The sequence below is a fragment of the Microtus oregoni genome, unplaced genomic scaffold, assembly GCF_018167655.1.
Source record: "Microtus oregoni isolate MIOR12 unplaced genomic scaffold, Mior012 000000F_ref0000247, whole genome shotgun sequence".
Taxonomy (NCBI): domain Eukaryota; kingdom Metazoa; phylum Chordata; class Mammalia; order Rodentia; family Cricetidae; genus Microtus; species Microtus oregoni.
Window position 1 is genome coordinate 52,777,350 of NW_024543059.1, and position 20,875 is coordinate 52,798,224.

At 44.5% G+C, this 20,875-nt stretch overlaps 1 protein-coding gene across 2 annotated transcripts in view; it reads left to right on the plus strand.

Moving 5' to 3' along the window:
* Positions 1-20,875, plus strand: part of LOC121447239 (serine/threonine-protein kinase TNNI3K) — a 217,186-nt gene that overhangs the window by 158,151 nt on the left and 38,160 nt on the right. For both annotated transcript variants that reach the window (XM_041650381.1, XM_041650390.1), the window contains one exon: positions 19,204-19,263. In XM_041650381.1, coding sequence (XP_041506315.1) covers positions 19,204-19,263 — 60 coding nt within the window. The remainder of the gene's footprint in view (positions 1-19,203; positions 19,264-20,875) is intronic.

The following is a 20,875-nucleotide window of genomic DNA, read 5'->3' on the forward strand; positions in this document are numbered from 1 at the left end:
TTACCTCAGAGGTGCTTCCCACCATGAGGCGGTGTCTGGAGAGACAGGATGTCATGGGACTGGAACCAGGTAGAAAGGCCAAATGGAAGCAGACAGGGCAAAAGCTGAGCCAGAGATGTCTGACTCTCCGCAAGACAGAGGAAGCGAGTGAAGGACTTTCGAAAGTAGAACGGTTCATCATTTGCTGTCAATGCCACACAGGAAATAGAAGTGGGACACCAGAGTTTGCAAGGTCTGAGCAATCTGCTAAGTCTATTTAATATTATAAATATCAAATATAACTAAAAGGACACAGAGGCTGGGATAGATAGAAAGATGGGAAAGAGAACACTTGTTTCTCTTTCGTCTGCCCCTACCCCCACCAGACAATGTGAAGAATGTCTTCTGATCTGTGATTTTATAGGGCTGACCATCTTACTGGTATCAGTATAAATTGCCTGGCGAGACCTGTAGTTTTCAGGTAAATGTGACTTGCAACAAAAAGGTTTATTCACGATTGCTCACGAATCCAGTGTTTATGTGCACATTTGGTCTCTCTGCAAGGAGGGTGCTCTCAACAAACAGCGCAGCAAGCTCAACTGGAGAGATCAAACCTCCAAAGATCCATGTTAATGGGTTATTTGGTTTTCAAAGCCTTATATTAATAACAATTGGCAATAAAGCTCATTAAAATTCCTTTTGTTCTTGAGCCATTGTGTTGCTTCTGAAACCGGTGTTTGCCCTTCTGAAAGGAAGGAAGCTGAGATTGCCCTCTTCTGGACTTAGAGGATTTTTCAAATTTTACAGTTGGCTTGGAAACCCTCAATTTTTTTCTCTTAGATGAATGGCAGATTTTTAAAGACTTCTACTTGAGATCTAAGAAAATTATCGACAGAGAAATTACAAATGGGCAAAATTTACCACTCTGCAGTACAATTAACAAACATAGCTGAATTTTCATTATACCTAATTAGGAAAACAGATCAGGCACACATGAATATATAATCATCGGTGTAGAAAGCAAAACTGTAATAGCACTAATTGAGACGTGTATAACAATTTCCATAAAATATACATCACATGCAAAATGTCCTTTTCATGTTGACTCTTTCATTCATTCGAGGGATTTTTTTTTTTTGGTTGATTTTCTAAGACTAGGCGAAGGTTTCCATCATTCTATTCCCTAAAGTAGCCTGTTTACTCAACTGTAGGGTACAATCTCCTGGCTCCAGCTTCCATTTTTGTACTATAGCTGACTATGAACTTCTATTTCACTGGAAATGAAGAATTACTGAGCATTTATGCCCTAAACAGTGCATGTTCAGCATACACAATGGCTAGAGATGCTTTTGATCCTTCAGAAGGCAGCCTATGCAGGAAATGCATGTTATGCAGCTTACTGTCTCTGACCCTCTACTTCTAAAAGTGGTGGATTAGAGTGTCCCGGAGATGGTGGGTGTGATGCAGCTTTGCAAGCAGGGTTTTCAGTTCTGTTTTCTCTGTTAGGAACTAGAGGCACCCCGTTTCCTGCCTCAGAATGAGTGGTATTCAACTCCCATGATGGGTAAGAAGGTCTTAGCATCCCCACTGTCCCAGCATTGTCCCCATGTGCCCCGACATCTGGGTGTTTATCTCCAAGGTCTCGACAATGAGACTCCTGGTTCAGAGTGGGAGAATCTGCCTCACTCTGCAGTGCACTGGTTTTGCCTTTACTCAGGTCTTTAACGGAAACTTTCTCCTTGTCAGAGCTGGAATAGCACGACGCAAGTTTCTCCTTCCCCCTACCTTCCCGTGGCTGCTGCCTTTCATCTGTGGTACCCGTTTGTGTCATACGACTTCCTGAACCAGAATCTGTCTTTCTCTCGTCCGGGGCTTGTTTCTGTTCTGTCACCCCGCCCTGTGTTCCTGGTGCCACCCCATGTTTATCCCCTCCTGTTGCATTTTCAGTGTCAGCTTTGCCTTCACTGCTGTCCTGTAAATGGCCAAGGACTTGCCTCCCAGTGGGAGATGAGCAGATCTCCTTGAGCAGTTCTGTTCTTTTGGGGTGTGGAATAGATTGTGGCCTCGTGCGTGGCAGGTTACTGTGGGGTTGTATCCAGGCAGTGGGAGAGGAGTCCGAATCCTCTATGGAAGAGCTCTTGTTTCCCCTGCCATTTCCTTCCCCATCCATAATATGACTTTCCACACTTTGATGTAATATTTTAGATTTTCTCACTAATGGTTTTTCTTCATTTCCAAGCTGTTCGTGACTTAGTTTTTGCTCTTCCTGTTGTAAAGCTTGATTTTTACCTAAGCTGTGATCCCCCCCGAAGGTGTCAATCACCTGGTAACTGGGGGACAAAGTGAACTGGTGTAGCTCATTGAGCTTTAGTTTGTTCTGGTGGGTACATTGAGTCAACACCGTTACCACATGGTCAGTAGGTTCCATAGCAGCATGTTGAGGCGATGAAACACTGCCCTCTTCATTTCTCAAACGGGCTGCAGAGGGACCCATAGCTTCCGTTTGTAGCTGGGTAGCATTTTCCATTCGCACAGCTGAGAAGGGAGGGAGGGAGCTCTGGTGCTCAGCAATCCTGGTAGTAGACTGCCACACTGGTGATGAACTTCCCGTAGGAATGTGGCCCACCGGGCAGCACCCACTCTGCACAGAGCTCACGTGGCCCACAGACAAGCTGTCAGCTCCGTGGAGGCCATTCTTTTCCTGGTAAGAGGTCTTCTGTGAGGCACTTTCCAGTGGCACCCTTGGACAAGTGAGTTTAGCACGGCTGCGCCTGTCTGACTGCTGGGAACTAACAAAAGACATGGGTGTTGCTTTGAATTTTCTCTCTGAAGTTCTGGCTGCTTTCTTGGGATGTAACGCTCTTTGTTTATGTTTCTCGGGGAGTTCTTGTGGGATGTCTTCCGGGTGTACCCTAGCTTTTCCAAAGGGGTGAAGATCTAACTTTATCCTTAAGTTCTGTCCCTTCCCTTTCTCACTCGGATGGAACTGCTTGAGTCTCTTCTTTTTCGGAACCTGCTGCTCTGGAAGCCATCCTCTTGGTTCCTTGGCCTCCTCCAGGCTGGTACAGTTTTTGAGATCCAACAAAGTCGGGTAAAGACTTTCACTCTCTAGCTGTCTCCTAGAGGCTGGTGTTTCTGCTGTCACTACCAACCTGTTCCCCCCAACTAAATCAGGATCGTGGAATTTAGCCCTCTTTGTAGAACACAACTTCTTGGTTTTTGCAAACAGCTTTGATTTGTCTTTGTTCCCCTGAGTCCTGAGGAATTTTTCTATTGCTCGGCTAATTTGGATTTGCTCTTTCTCCGACTTGGTGCGCGCTCTGTGACGTGGCTTCTTCTCTTTCATACAATCGTGAAATTCATCCCAGGACACACATTTGCGGGTGAGAGGAGTGTTAGGATGGACATCCATAGGCTTGTTCTGCTTTAAGAGACCGCAGTGACCGTTACATTCCCCTCTATGTCTGTGGGAAATCCTTCCCACAGCATGTTCCTTTGGCTCCCATAGCTTGGAGGATGAGCTCTGTCCAGGTGGCTGTGCTGCATTCTCTCCTTTTCCTATTGGAGGTTTCCATGATTTATCTGGTAAATGCTTCCCGAGACTCTCTCTTGCCAAAGCTGAGGCGGATGTCACATATCTGCTTCCAAATGTGGCACTGCTCACATCTGCCAAACAATAAATAAAGGAATTGACCACTGGGCATAGCTGTAGTATCCTAACCAACCAAGACCTAGGAACCTTTTGAAAATTGTGGGATGATTTCTTTAAAATCATAATTTCTGTATGTTTCCTAAGTTCCTGCCGACATCAAAGAGGACCCTTGGCTAGTTGGTGTGTTAGCAATGGTATTCTTTGGTGTCATTTGTCAATCAGCTGTGATGCTGACTTAGCAACAGTGGCATTAGGAATTAAATGACATTCATATTAACTCATATTTAGATTTAGTTATGGTTATGTTAGCTTTGAAGATGAATGACATCCGAATCCATTTCAAAGGGCATACTAAGTTTTTATTATTCATTTTCCATTTTAGAATATAAATTTGGAAAAATGTATATGAAATATTAAGCAATATTCAAGACTCAAACAGAGTAACCTAGACATTACAAAAAGAAATGCTTGTTGCCTTAATGAAGGCAGACGGCCATATCTTATATTACTTCCTGCAAATTAATGCAATATCCACTAAAGATTTATTAATAAGTAGGTAATTTAATATATTATCTGGTAGCAATATCTGCCTGTGACCTTTAAATGGCATATGTAAGTATACTATCAATTATACACATTCAATAATATCAATGAAACCCTAATATTGGTTGTGTTCATAGGAAGAACTAGTAGGCATGCTAAATATTACACAGTTGATATCTCATTTGATAGTCACAGGAGCCATGGTCTATGACAGAAGAGCTGTCCTTTTGTGACTTTTGAGGGCAACAGAAGGCATTTAGATGTTGGATGTTTTCCCCAGTGACGCATCAGGACTTGGATGTGACGCATCAGGATTTGGATGGGTCTACCTCTCACCCACAACGAACAGAATTATGCCTCACCAGCCTAGTTTCGCTTGTTTCATGAAATCATTTTATTTAGATAAAAAGAAAGGAAAAATTTTCCTCTATTAGGGCAAAGCTCTAGGCTAGAGTGTCGCACACCCTAAGGCCAACCTTCAACCTTGCGGGTGGGGTGGCTGTGAGGAGGTGCTGGTGTCGGGAGGCTGGGTTAAATGGAAATCACATGTGAGTCTAAATACCGTGTAGGGGGAAGAGCTGATGGACTCTATCCGATTCTCAGAGATGTCTGGAAACTGGGGGTCAACAGCAAGAACTATTCAACAAGATGCCACCTAGCCACTTTCTCTGCCCCAGGAATCTGTTCTGAAGCCCCATGCTTCAGGCATAAACTCAGACTTTTCCTCAGGACCAAGTATGGCCTTGACTCTTTGCTTGAATTCTTCCCTCCCGCCCCAGGGTGCTGCAGAACTGCAGGTGTCTGTCTCCTCACGGTCCCCACTGACATGACAGACATGTGGTCCCATGTGAAGCAAGGAGACAGTGCTACAGAGGGTTAACGAGCCACGTCCCCTTGTGTGTAGAACTTCCCCACAGGCAGACAAAGCAAGGCCTCGGATGCTGCGAAGAGGAAATGAAAAAGCTGAGCCGTTATTTCTTATAAAGTAAAACCAATCTTTTCTGATTTCTATGGCAGCTGTATTTTTTTTTTCTTGGCCATCTTTGTCTAGAATCAAACCAAGGAACCAGCAAGAAATGCAGTCAGATAAACTGACGTTCTGCCGTATGCCACATAGGAAATAAAATATAGTTTCATTCTTATCCTGTGGTGCCCAGATCCAGCCTTAGGGCCAGATTCCTACAGTAAGGGCATCCCATGGCTCCTCTGTCATTCATTTTCCAACAGAAAACCGTGCTTCGTCCAAACCATGAAATAAGTGGCAGAGCCTCCTTCCTGAGCAGCTGTAAGTTTGCACTGCAGGGATTGAAAGCATTGCCCCAGAACTCAGGAGGGAAAGGAAGATGCTAGATTCATTGCCTCCACCTAAGTATTGGCATTGCCCTTGGACAGCAGGTAGGTGTCACGGCCAGGTTCACTGGGCTCCCAATGTGGGACCATGAATTAAGCCCTGACTTTCCCAGAACTGAGAAGTTATCATCCTTGACAGCTCAGCAAGCAAAGTGAGTTTCTTGACATCATTCCTGAAATGAATCACTAGCGTTAAGAGGCCATTCTTCTCAAATGCCACGCTCTGGGAAGGCTGTTTACTGCAGATTGGCATCAGAACTCAGAGGACGTTGGGATGAACGCTGGTAACCACCTTCTCATAAATCATAGCAATATTCCTGTTGGAGAGGCTTCTTCTCTTTCTTTTTTTAACCCTCCTTAGGTGTTGGGGCTCAAAATTCTCTTTCCAGGCAGGGGAGGGATGCTCAGTTCCAGAGGATGAGGAGGAGCAGCAGACAGCTCACCCAGATGCGGGTACTCAGACAGACGGACTCACACTGCCTAAATACACGGGAACACACTCTCACTCAGAGACACATGGGCTCGCACACGTGTGTGTGCATGCACACACACATACACACTCACACAGGTACTCAGACATGTACATGTTTATATACAAACAAGCATACATATGCGCACACATACACTCCTGGAACCTTTATATCTTCAGAAAAGGAAGAAACAAACTAAAGTGAGTTTTACAGCCCTTCTCTGTTGGAGAAATTGAAAAGCAGTCTCTCTCCTGAGAAACTAAGCACAGTGAGATTTTCTAACCAACGAGCTCACCTATTTTTCTTGTTCCGTGTTGTGGCAGGATTTGAGTCTGGACTTCTCCATGTTTCAGGTTGCTTAGCTTTTTGTCTGTCATTGGACATCTTGTAACTAAGCTTGAATCATAAAGAGATTTCTTGTTTCCAGGAGGCCCCAAGCATCTTGCCGGTAGCAGTGAATCACCCAGGCAAGAGCAAGCGCTGTCTGCACCATGGTCTCTCCCTTTGAGCTTCCTGAGGGAGGCATCCAGGGCCGTGGACTTGGAGGCTAGCATTGCTTGATGGCTGCTTTCCTGTCTAGGTGGTATTTCTGTTATGAGACCCACATGGGGCATGACCTCTGTCTCATTTTCCCCAGTTAAGTGGCAGTTACAGCACCCCACGGCACAGCTATTTCTGTCTTCACGAGCACACCAGGATCCATCGTGGGTTCTGCTGCGAAGGTTTTTGGATGTGCCTTCATTAGCTCTGCCTTGCTGGAGTTTCCAGTTAAATATGACTAGCCCTGCACATGTGAGACCAACGACTCCTGTGACAAACAGAAAGACCATTAGATGAGCATCCTGGGAGAAATGTGGCTCTCACACAGGCGAAGGTATAGGAGGCACCCGTCACCACGGGGAAACCGTGACACCAGACGGAGGCTGTTTGCAATACTTCAGTCTACTTCTCAGTTTGTATCTTAGGAGTTATAGGGTCAGGGAGGGGATTCCCTGAGTAAGAGGGCTTTTTGTACAAACACTGGGAGCTGAGTGCAAATTCCCAGCACTATGAGACAATCTAGGTGCGGCCTCATGTACACCGTGACACCAGTTATGGGACACAGAAAAGAAAGACCACTGTGGCTTGCTGGCTGCCAGCCTGCCTCTAGCTAGGTTCAGTGAGAGACCCTGTTTCAAGGGTCTACGGTAAAGGCTGTAGAGTACCACATCCCACATCCTCCTCTAGCCTCCGTGTACATACAGGCTTACACCACAACACACATATACACAACATCATTTAAAACAACTGTAAAGATGCCTGGAGTCCCTTAGGTAGGGCTGTAGTTCATCCAACATCAAAGGGTTATTTTCAGCTTATGAAAAAGAAATTTTAATTCCTAGTTTACTTTTTAATATAATCATAAATAATAAAAAATGATAGCTGCTAGATACCCTGGACGTATCAGGACCCTAATCCTCAATGACAAACTGACCCCGCATGCCTTTGGCTTATTTTACCCAGTCCTGAAGACCCATCACCATTGGTGGCCAACTCGTAGAAAGGCCAGACTCTTCCCTTGCCTGAATTTCTTTCTATCTTCCTATTCCAAGCTTGATACTTTCAACGTTCACTTGTCTTAAGGAGCACTTCAGTCTCTGCCATGTTTACTGTGGCATCTTCTCCCTCTGCTTATTTGGTTTCTTTGTCCTTTAAACTTTAAATCAGTACCTTCAAAATTCCTCAATGTTGTTTTGGTTTTGTGTGTTTAGGTTTTCATTTGTTTGTTTTTGTTTTTTTCAAAATCTGACAACATGATACATTTTTTTTTAAAATTTTGTTTTCTCTCATCTTGTAAAAGGATTCTGTGTGTCTTGTGAACTGAAAGGGAAGATAGATAGTTTCAGAGTGCCTGGCATTGTCATTTTGTGATGTAGGTAGATGAAGATTGACCTCTGAGTAGAGGTCAATGAGGTCTCTGAGAGAGACCCTTGATTGCAATGCTGGGAAAAGTCCTTCTGATATCTACTTCACTTTTCCCATCTTGTTGAATAGCATTCCCAGCCACCTAGTTACTTGAGTCCCCGACGGCCAACCATGCACACCTCCTTTGTTTCCGACATTATGACACAGTGGGTCACTCTGTCCACGCTGCCTTCACTCTGCCTGTCCCCCTTTGGGCTCCTCTGCTAGAACTAAGCATTCTGCAGACACAGGAATCTTTAGTCTTTTTCACCACCCTAACCCCAAAACCCAGGCACAAGGATGGTACTACAGAAGCATGTGTTGACTGTCACAGAAAGAAATCTTTTCATCACTCTGAGAACAGAAGCACTGGGTTGACTAATCAAATAAACCTCCGTGGTGATGAAGAAGGCCCAGGACCAATAAGGCTGGACAGAGGGTCTGCCTCTTGCTGTATGACTTTGGGCAAGTCAGTTCCTCCTCTAAAATAAAGGTTATGGCAGAGATTTTTTTTTTTATCACTTAACAAAATCTTTATTACGAAAACTGGTTTTAAAGGAAAGATTACAATGAGAAGAGAAGTTGGAATTATTGAAAATCTCAGAGTCTATTGACTCTGGGACTGTGTTAGATGACCGTTGAAGTATATGGCAGAAGCTACTCATTCTATAGAACAAAGCAAGTAAAGTTGGGGTTGAGCAATATACAGCGCCCAAGAGATGCATATTTCCAATTACATATTTCTCCTATTTAGGTTTCCTCTTTTTTTTTTAATTTATTTATTTATTAAGGATTTCTGCCTCGTCCCCACAACCGCTTCCCATTTAAGCAGTTGGCTGCGCATGTCTCATGGCCTTCACAAGGACACTATTAATGAGTACATGATTTTGAACTTGATAGAAAAGGGGGATATCAGGCAACATAGTTATATATGAAAATTAAAGAGAATCAAAATTGCTGGCAAAAATCCTCCAACCGGGCTGGAGAGCTGGCTCTGTGGATAAAGTCCCTGCCATGTAGGTGTAAGGATTTGAGGTTGGGCCCCCAGAACCCATAGAAAAGCCAGACAGATGCCAGTGATCCAGTATTAGTAGCAATGAGAGACAGGCAACCCTCAAATTCTGTTTGGACACCTTCGTGAGAATTTTAGTGCTTCAGAGCCAGAGGTGACCTATATATTTTAAGCTTTCTGCTATTTTTGACAAGATTTTGGAATCTTTTACAACCTAAGCCCATCTATACAGATAAAGAGCCGTTCCCTTTCAAAACACATTTCTAAGCGTCTGGTTCTAAAAATAGTTCTAGAAGATACCGTGTTGTGGGACCCCCAAGCAGTGCCCTACAAAGTGGTGTGCTGAAATTCGCTATAGGCAGAAGCTGGGCAAATGTTCGTGGAATCCCTCCTCTTAACGCTAGGAACATTCATTGGAAAGTGGGAAGTTGCACAGGCACTGCCATGAACATAGCTGCTTCATGCCTGCTTCATGTCATACAACCTGATACCTTCCAATCCAGCCTGAACCCCTCATCCCTGAGTTTCCTCTGGAACACCTGTCAACTCTCCACTGGGTACTCGGGCACATCCAGGGAGCATTTGCTGCTACTGTGATGTTTTGTCATTTGTAGTAAATTGCTTTGAATTTTCTATTACTGATGTTGTTATACAGATCTCAAAGGAATTTGTTTTTCTGGTGAATTCATATTCTGATTTGAGGGAGTTTGAGTGTGGGTGGTCACTATATTGGCTGGTTCCTATTAGAAGTACAACCAGAAGTCAAAGAGCTGGTGCCCAATTCATTCACCTGGAACCTCTGCTCACATAATGGTTTATAGCAAAGGATCCGCTGCTCAGCCTTAGATTCCACTGGTGAGCCTCTGTCCTCCAGGTTTAGAACACTGTGTGTTTACAATCACAGACACACACACACAGAAACATACACTGACACACTCAGAGGGATGCACACACACCCAGTCATAGACATAGACAGAGAGAATGAGAGAGAGAGAGAGAGACAGAGAGAGAGAGAATGAGGGAGCATGAAAGAGAGGGAGAGACAGAGGGAGAGGGAGAGAATTAGAAACACGCAGACAGACACACAGAGGGATACATGTGCCCACACACACAACCAGAATCACAGACACACATGTTCCTCATTGCCCTATGTAAACTTTCCATCATGCACTGAGATCATTCTAAAACACACAGAGAGATAAATTAGCTCAAGAAATTTCAATTAATGAAAGTACTGCGTATCATTCGTCTGGCAAGCTATGATAGCCAAGGAATTTTAAAATTCCATTACTCTTAAACTTTGAGAGATTAGCTACCCCCTTGTCGGCCTGGGCCAAGGATATGAAAGAGGTTGGGAAAGAACACAGAGCCTCCGGCAGAAGAGAAAACCGGCCAATCACGCACAGTCGCTTGTTCTAAGTCTTATAGCTTGTTGGGGGCAGACAGGGTTCAAAGCTGCAGAGTCAGAGGCTTCGGACCTCACTGACTGCACCCCACACTCTGCACACGAGGTGCCTGCACCTGCCTTGCTGACACCTTCTTGTGGTTCTGGAAAAGCCCACTGGCAAATTTTTAAACACAGCATCTTTAGTCTTTAAAAATTCCACACTTATGTGTAATGCTGCGTTTTAAATTTTGCACACACACACGAGAGAGAGAGAGAGAGAGAGAGAGAGAGAGAGAGAGAGAGAGAGAATATTGGGTGAGTAAGCCATACAACTCTACTCTATGTAGGTCCTGCAGACAGGCCTGGGGCCATCAGACACGAAACAAGTGTCTTTACCCGCTGAGCTATCATCTCTCCTGCCCCCACAAATGATTGTCACAGGGAGGAAATGTGCCTAGATGGGAATGTCCCAAGGGAAGAGTCTACTGCTCACCAGGTCCTTGAAACTTTTCCTAGGATGCTAGTAAACACTCCAGTGCTGTCTGGTGTTTGGTTATCCCGTGTCACAGCCATGATGAAAGGAAGTCTAAGTAACAAGTTAAGTTAGTTATTCCAGGTTATGCTAATCACATCCGGAGCAGAGTTCTTCATTCTCAGGCCCCTGTCTTTGCCTTGCACTGTTCTTCAACAGGAAGTGCTTGCAACTTGAGCCAGGTCTACTGAGACCCCCTTCACCAACCTCTCCCTTCCACAACCCAATGGCTCTCCCCAGCTGCTGTAGAAAGGACTCAGGCACTCCAAGAACACACACTAGAGGGAGGAGAGATGGGGGCTACTTTCCCCTGGTATACCTGCAAAGCCAAGCACAGTCATCAGAGCGACGTCCTGCCCCGGGAGAAGGGCACGCCTGTCCTTTAGAGCCAGAGTGAGGTTGTGACCCTTGGAGTCACAGTTGGTCTCAGACAGTCTCAGCATGATCTTTGCAGCAGCTGTAGCCAGAGGGGATACCTGACAGTTTACTTCCTTCGTATTATAGAACCCGCAAGCCAGAGACTTAACGAAATTTCTTAAAAGGCTCAAGCAGGTAGAGGTCACAGGTGCAGCTCCTCTGGTTCCCCTCCAAGCTCAGAAGGCTTAGGTGCTTCAGGAGGGTAAACGCGTCCGGCATGTGAGCCAACAGGTTTCTAGAAAGGTCCACTTCCTGCAGTTGGGGTAGGGACTGAAAGACATCCTTCTCAATAAAGGAAATGAAATTGTTGGATAAGTCCCAATGCCTGAGTCTGTGAAGGTTCACGCCTCTAAGAGAACTCTGTGTGAGGTTAGTGATCTGATTTCCATCCAGCAGGAGTCTGCTCAGGGCCTTGGTGCTCCTGAACCAGGCTGCTCTCAGGGTGAGGGAGACCTTGTTGCTCGGCACCAGGACCTGCAGGCTTCGCAGCTTGCCAAGGTGTGGTCGGACAGAGAACAGGGGGTGTGGTTGTGGCCCAGCGACAGGGTCCACAGCGCGGTGACACCATGCAGGGAACCTTCCTGAATTCCGTAGATAGCAGTTCTGCTCAGAGAGAGCAGGGCCAGGTTAACCAGGAGAGTCAGGTCGGTGCTCTCAACTTTGGAGATATTTCCATCAGTAAGGATCGGGGGCCGCTGTAGGAAAGAAAGCAGAAGCTAGAAACAGATACATACACAAGGAAGGAACAAAGGGAGATGTGTCACATGGGCGGGAAGAAGCAAGATGGAAACCATTGCAAGTTTGGGGAAATCTGGCCATAACAATGGTGGATTTTACCTCTCTCTGCTGTTCCTGGAAACATGCTCATTTAAGGAACACAAACCCATGTGTTCCTCACTATGCGGACTTAATTGGTTTGGCGGCTTGCCCACATTGAAGTTCTTTTAAAGGTGGCTTTTCAGGCCTCCCTTGGGGTTGAGTCCTGACTGTGGAGCTCCACCCCAAGCCCAGAGCTTGGATATTTATGCTGGGAAGTCAAATAAGTTGTTTTATCCCCCCTCCCCAACATAAACGTGCGGGGAGTGGAGAGGAATTCAGTTTCGTTTTTTTTTTTTTCCTTTTTCTTTTTTTGCTGCGGGCTAACTAGATCAGATGTCAACTTGATCATATCTAGAGTTTCTCCAGACAGCTGGAGGATGTGTCAGCAGGACTCTCATTAAGGTAGAGGCCAGCTTGGCCTCCTGTCTGATATCCGTTCCCTCCAATGAGGTCCATCCTGTGCTGACAGGTGGCACTCAGGGTTTCCAACTGTGCAATCCTTCCCCATAATCACCTCTGAGCCATGGCTGCCCTGTCATTAGTAACCAAAGCATTTTAACTCAATAAAGATGCATTGCCATCAGGAGCCATCCTAAGACGTCTTTATCATGCTAAAGTTGTTTTGACTGCAGAGGCCAGGATCCTGAGAATGAAGGAGTCCATTGTCCCCAGGAGGTCTGAAGGTGATATTGGAACCACCAGCCTTAGAGGAAGCAAATCCCTGTCCCCCTGGGAAATCCTGACTGCTTGGTTGAAACAAAGCGATAAAACCTAAAAGACAAAGCCAGCTCAGAGAGCCTTGTCTGGGAAGAATTGTCTCTCTCCTGGCAGCACACAGAAGCTTGAATCAGGGCACTTTCTAAAGCATCTGTTATCGATTATTTAAATTCTATTAATTCTGGCCAGTTTGGCATGTTGTCTCTCTCAGGGCCATGTCTGAGAGGACCTGGGGGAGGTTCTTTGTTTGTTAGGTGCCCCGTGCCTTGGGGATTTCAGACTGTCACTGAGAAAGCTCTGATTTCTCTCAATTACTCCTCTGCTAGGAGACACAAACACCACCCAGCCCCTTTCTGACTCTGTGTTCAGGAAGTCTAGCCGCACATGGGTAGCATCCTGGGTGTGAAAGACCCCCGTGGTAGGCAGTCTTTCAGACTGGGGAGACCCTCCCAAGGAACAGCGAGACCACTCTCCGGATGCAAACAGCAAGAGGCTTTTATTCAGTACACAGGTACCTGGGGCGTCTTAGTCTCTCGGGAGACTAGCGCGCCTTTAGGCTGGAGAAGTAGGCTTTTTGTAGGTTTGGGGAGCAGAAAGCATGGCTACAGAAGCGAGATGCATAGTTACAATGTTCTGATTGGACAAATCAAATAAGGCCAGGTTCAACCCAAGGACAACTGCGGGGATTCTCAAGTAATCAGATAAAAATTGGCTAACTATCTAGGGTGTAAACGGTGTCCCTTGCTCAGTTTCCCCTTTTCTAGTTGGTTCCTTACGCAGTTCCCCCCTTTTCAAGTTGGTTCCTCATAACAGGGGCTAGGTAGCCAACCGCAGATATCAGATATCCTGCCTGGCCCTCCACCCTTGTCTTGTGGTTGAGCTTCCCTGTCCTAGTTTAACTTACGAATTTTAAGTTCAAGCCTTGCAAAAATTGCGTTACTGCTGCTTAGCTTTTGGGTGGGGGTCTTTCAGGTGTGAGGTTACATGAAAGAGCAAGGAGCAGGGGGAGGGGGATACCAACTCTGCCATCTCTCAGGCACATCCCGAAGCAGAGGGCATCTTGCACCAGGGAGTCTGCTTATGGGATGGGGACACATCGCGACTGCTTCCAGGAACTGACCAGGAACGGTTCACATTCCAACTGACAGGAAACTCGCCCATTTCAAACAGGATGGGAACGGCTACCTCCAAATTCCCAGACAGTCCTGGGATTGTAGAAACGAATGAAATTACCTACCTACTCTGTCTTCACTTGGTCTCATTTTTGAAAATTTTCCACTGACAGAGCTTATAGCTTGTTTATCCCTTCCATGAATATCAGGATGTAAATCACATTCTCCTCAAATTTGTTAATAAGGTGTCTTATTAAATTGTTGACTTAAGCAAGCAATATGTAATGAACACAGGCAGCACTTCTTGTTAGCATTTCTACAGCTCATTTACCACTGATAAAAAGAGAGAGAGAGCAAGAGAGCGACCAGACTTTCAAAATGAGATGGGCTTTGATAATAATCGGTTTTGCTGGTACATTGGTTAATCGTATGAATGCTGAACAATTGCAGTTCAGGATTCACAATCATTTACATTTCCTTCAGTTGGTGGTAAGGTTCAAATTCACACCAAGTCCAGACAAACGCAGCTTCTTCGTTTTTAAGTATGTAGCTTTAGGAGTGGCAGATAATCCTTTTGTAATAAAAATATCTCAGTTGATCCTGAAGGTACTCACCTTCAGGGCCAGAAAGTAGGAAGTTACAAGTCCCTCAGGGATGGAAGGCCTGCTTCTTCAGAGGGTGCCCCTCTCTGGATGACCTCAGCAGTTCTCACAGCATAGTGCATGCTCGGCAGGAAGTTTGCCGGCAACATCGCTCGCTGCTGTGTGGCGATATGAGCTTATTACCTACTGTGTAGGTTAACTGGTGACACGGGGTTACATCTTGGGTGCACACCACACAGGATGCAGGGAGGACACTGTCACCCACAACATGAAGGGGTAGGAGCCATCCACCTGAAAGAGAGCATAGTGAACACTCATCAGAATGTGGTGTCCTTGAGAGCGATGGTGCCTGCCACCTGGACTTCAGCTCTTTGATGGTGGCTGCTTCTTAAAGAGCCCCACGGTGTGCTTGCAAACACAGAAAGCTACAACTGTGTTTTGAGTTTACAGGGAGCTATTACCGCATTTGATTGTAAATTCCTGTTATTGGTAGCGTAGGTTCTTGGCAGAGCTCTTTAGAGGATGCAGCACTTCGGCCCAAAACATCGCCTTATTTCTTATTTGTTTTAATTCTGCATCTCCTTTGAGGTAGAGAAACGGGATCTGAGTGTGATCAGAGTCACGTGCAGAGGAGCGAACCCAAGGCTTTAAGCTGATGCTGCCTCCAAGGCTGCAGAGCCTCAGGCTCCCAGCCTTACACAGCTGCAGACCCAGATGCCCATGGAGGGAGAGCTAATGGAGCCAGACTAAGACCTTAGCTCTGCCCAGAAATGAATTCAGCTGTTACTGCCCAGCCATGGTACCGTTCATAAATTACTTCATTTTTCATATTTTCTGCATTTCCTGTGTTAAATAAAAACAGCCACACAGAGTTAGATGAGGTTCTGTAAATACAATAAATGTTCAAGTTTGCCATGATGCGGCCTTTCCCAGCATCCCCAGGGAAATATTAGCACCCTTCAAAAGAGACACTTAAAAGGAATTTCTCAGTGGAAAATAAAAGAAGCAGTCTGTAATGAAGGCCTTAAATATGTAATAGTTTGAGAACAAAATAAAATATAAAATTATTAATTTATTTATTGGCTCAATAAGAAATTTGGCACATATTTCAGAATCATGGCCAGGGTAGATCACGGCCTTTGTACTTTGGGAATGGAGACACAGATGTAGCCCTGCCTCGTCAGGGGAACGTACTATGGTGTGATATAGCAGCAGGCAAATGAACGTGAAAATAAGTATCTGTAGTAGGAGGCCACTTGTTCGTTTCCCAGCCACCTAGATCCTGAAATAACAACACAGAAACTGTATTAATTAAATCACTGCTTGGCCCATTAGCACTAACTTCCTATTGGCTAACTCTTAAATCTTAATTTAACCCATTTCTAGTAATCTGTGTATCTCCACAAGGCTGTGGCTTACCAGGTAAAGTTCTGTCCAGCTCTGTCAGGGCTACATGGCTTCTCTCTAACTCTGCCTCCCTGTAGGCTGTGTGTGGTCAGACAGGATTGTGCAAAAGGAGGAGTAAGTCAGAGATCACATGACAAGCTGCTACCTTAGAGAAGAATGCCAGGATGCTGTTCTTCACTTATGCAAATGAGATGGGGCATGATTACAGGCTTTAGTGAGAAAGCTTGCTTGTTCTGAGGTGCGTGCTTAAGTGATTACCTTGACTGCTTCTGGATCACACTTTTAAACACGCAGAGAAGCCTCACTAATAGTAGACAATGTGAATGATGTCTGCAGGACCGGATGTACCTCTGACAGTAGAGAGGTAGGGAGGTTGAAGATGAATTTTTTCATTTTAATGATATAATTTGACTTTACAAAAGTGAACTCAAATCAGTCTGGCAGACAACGTTAAATCTGTAAGAACACATAAAACATTGCTCACTTTCAAAATCCCTTATAGCTATAGTTGATATGTATTCACTGCCTCTAAGGAAGATGGAGACAAATTGAGTAGAAGATGGGAAACTATTTTGTGGACTCACTTGGGCCAGAAGGATGCAGTTTATTAGCTGGATCTGCAGAGTGTGGCAGTTTTCTCTAGGCTGAGCATAAAAGTCATACAGTTGTTCTGTGAGAAAATACCCAGAACAAGGCCTTATGAGCTGTAAATATAACCTCGGCCCATTTCTTGTGGCCTTACTGTGCAGCAGAAGATTGCCCATGTATATAGTCCAGAGCTTATGTAGACAGTTCGACAGTTCACTGGATTTTTCCCCCTAGGATCCCTTTGATCTCTACTGTCTCCTTGTGACAGGCAGGATTCCAGAACCATCCATAACATTCTCACCTGTTGTACACACACACACACACACACACACACACATATATAATACCTCTCCAGGAGAGTGGACAGAGTATGTGAAGATGAGGAGATGCTGTATCTATGATTCTCCTCTGTTATATTCAGAGGTTGTCCTGTGGGGGGCTACCCACTCAGGTGCAGCAATTATTTATAGCTGGCCACAGAGGAAACACTCAGGGACATGAACACATGGTAGCCAGGAGAAAACCATGCTTCCATCTTGTGAACTACCCATACCAGCAGGTGTGGGCATCCTCTGAAAGTCTAGGGCCATTCCTGAGCAATACAATATGAAAGCAAAGACCTAAGTCACAAAAGCATAGGAAAACACGTTCTACCAACTGTCTATGATCTTGGATGTAATCAGTGAATCTTAAGTAAGAGTCTCAGTGGCATCCAGCACCTTGATTTCAATATGATAAGACTCTCAAGAAAGGACCAAGCTAATCTGAGCTGAGCTTATGACCCATAGAAACAAGGCAAAAACAACAAAAGCATACATTTTTCTAGAGACTCTTGATCATTTGTTATACAGCAATGGACAACATATTATGGTGGACCTGAATTCTGCCCTCTGGTTACTCAAACAAACAACTATAGCAATATAAATTCCTGTGTTGGATTTAGGTTATCCATCCTCAGAATAAAAGCTGTTAGAAAAAGAACAAAAGCATAAGACTTCCTTTGGTCCTTCCTCTCTGTTGAGTGACTGTGTTTTGTAGGTTTTACCTATTTTGCCCATGCCCCGGTATCTTCTTACCAGGGCATGCTTACAGCATTTATCTGTAGGCAGGTTTATATAACATAAGCTACTTTGATCGTGGAGGTTTTGTATAAACTTTGAAGGAAAAACCATATAATTTCCCAGTACACTGGATGCAAACAAGTGAAGAAAGAAGTCAAAGATTATTCTCTGCTTTAGAGTCTTATAGGTAGACACATTTGTCACTGACTGAAATGGGAAAGACTAAGGACACTCAACTGCATGTGTGAACTTGTTCTCAGAAACAGTATTGAGGTAGAAAAGGAGGAGTTGTACTTTACAGACATGAGGCTGCCAATTTGTCAACAAACTGTCTCAAAATAACTGTCCTGGGAACATTAAAATTTAGAGAGAAAGAGGAGAACCAAGGGACCAAGCCTGAAACAGGTGGCTTCAAGTCAACTGAAAAGATGTATTTCAGGGACAAAAGACTCCAGAGAGAGTGACCATGTGAACGGAGAGGGCAGACTCACTGGGGAAGGCCTGGGTGCTGGGAACATTCTGCCTGTACACGTAAGGGTATGTGCTGTAGAGAGCTTGACTGCCAACCACTATTTAAACCTTCAAACAAAGGAGACTGTCTGTGTAGAAGGTGTGATAATTTGATGCTCTGAAGGGAGCCAGGAGGACATAGCTGGTCAGCCACCCTGCTACCATCCCACCAGTGCAGAGGAGCAGAACTTCTGTACAGAGCAGCTCCCACTCGCGAGGGCTCTGGAGGAAACAGCATCCTGGGGGAAGGAGGGATGGATAGAGGGAGAATCCCTTGTTCTGCTAAGACTCTAAATTATTTGGCTGCTGTGCCTGCACCATCAATCGACCTCTCCCCCTCCCGGCAGTGAAGCTCTCATAAAGGGAGAAGTGGTGGGGTGCACAGTCCTTACTAACCCGCACAAGGAAACATATTATTTCTTTAAAAGAAACCAACACTTTCCAAGATTTCAAGAATTTTTCCTGTAGGTCCTCATTCATTTTTATATCTGTTGCAACTCGAACAAGGTTTGAAATATAAAAAGACACAATAACCACTTAACTAAACTTATATGGCTTTGAAGTTCATAATAGCCAATATCTTCCATGTCAGTTTTTGAAATCAAAAGTCTAAACTCAAAAGTAGGGCATTGCTGTGAAGTTTCTACCTTGGCCTTAGCTGTAAATCTGAAATGTCTTTCTTGAAGTAAAAGCTAATTGCAAAATGAGAGGCAGGGATGCTTTCCCCGGGGATGTGGACAGCATATTGTCAGGCATCAGGAGAGTTAACAATTTTCAGTATTCACAATTATTCTTCCATTTTGAAGAAGAAACCCTGCCATTTAAAAACATGCAAAGCTAATTAAAGATTTTCCACTGTTTCGTTATCTGAATGGAGTTCCAAATTCTGACTTAAAACTCTTATCACAGAAAGACTAAACATCCCTCCGCGAACAGTAAATGAGCATTCAATTAGCCCTTCAATACAAGTGCACTTTAAATAAAAAATATACTTTATTGCTAATCTCGTTCTTTACAAATGCAAATACTCAATTTTCAAACCCAAAGAGTTTCCTTTATTTCATTCTTAAGGAAGAAAAACAGTCTTTTCTTGGTTTACAGGGAAGACCCGAGTTTTCTGAAGTTGTGAGGAAGCTGGAGGAATGTCTGTGCAACGTGGAGGTAAGTGTTGACCTTATGAGAAGTCTGTTTAAAAAAAGGGCTTGAGGGCTGAAGAGATGGCTCAGACATTAAAGGCTGGGCTCACAGTCAAAATATAAAAAAGGGCCCGAAACATCCCAGGTGTCACCAAAAAGAACTATCAGGGCCAGAGACTGTGTCTTAGAGGCGCTAGGACCCAACTAAGTCCACAAATACAAGCAAATGAGGAAAACTACTCCAAGTGCTCACTGGAAAGGGGGTCCAGTGACTCCTTTACCCGTGCTGCTCTTCTGACAAAGCCCCTAGAAAGAACATTCTCTGCTCCTTCTTCTGGGGCAGAGGCAAATTCATATAGAATTTTTGTGACTCTAAAATAATCAGGCCAGAGATGGTTGCAGTGATGCTGTGTTTAAAAATAGATATGTAAAAAAAAAAATCAAAAGAATAGGGGCTGGAAAGTTGGTTGGTTTAGTAGCTAAGAGTGCTTACTGCTCTCTCAGAGGACCAGAGTCCAGATCTGAGGGCCAGCATCAGGCAGCTCACAACTTTCTGTAGCTCCAGCTACAAGGTATCCAACAAATTTTTGGTCTTTATAGGCATACACACACACACACACACACACACACACACACAGAGAGAGAGAGAGGAAAGAGAGAGAGAGAGAGAGAGAGAGAGAGAGAGAATCTTTAAAATTATAACTATAACAAACACATCGAAAAGTAAATATCTAATCATTTTTTTCTACAAAATTGTACACAAGTGATGAGCCAGATAGAACACTGTGCCATTGTCCACTTGTTCAGAAAGGAAGGAAACACTACCTCAAACAGTACACAAATCTGCTGGACGGCATAGTCATAGCAGGACACAGAGTAACGGATGCTAATGAAAACATTTCCTTAATATCAAGGAGCTGTTTGTTTTAATTTTCTGTATAATTGCCTTAATTTGCTATACCTGATCATGAGATAGCATTTAAAAATAGGCAAAAAAGAGCTAAAACAAGAGCACCCATTCATGTTCAAAATGCACAGGAGGAGGGAAGGACTTTACACGGATATGTAGCCCGTGTGCATGAAAAGGGCAGAAGCCACGAGACACGTCCTGAGCCTGCACAACAAGAACCTTCCACAAGAAACATTTCCTCCTTAAAATAATCTTAGCTCAGAGTCCCTAGAACCTGCTCTATTGGGAAATACTTCCAGGATGATGGGCACCAGTCATTCTGCCTCATTTTTCACAAAATATCCCAGAGAGGAAGCCTTTCATTGAGAGGGAGGCATCCTTCCGACACACAGAAAGTTATGGCTATGTGGAGAGTAGCTGTCTAGGTTGCAGGGCTGCTTACTGACAAAAGCATCCTCTGGAGGACTCGGCTGTTACAAAGACATCTTCGGAGACTGAGCTCCGAGTACCTCTTATGTGAATGTGAAGTTCAACCAAACAAGGTAGCTGCTAGCCTAGGACTGTAGATCATTAGATGGCAATAGGAATTACCTCTCGTGATGACTCATCTTATGTCAACATGGCACACGAACTAGAGTTATCAGAAAGGAACTTAAATGGAGAAAACTGCCTCTGTAAGATTCAAGATATTTTCTTTTTCTTTTATTTGGATTTTCAAGACAGGGTT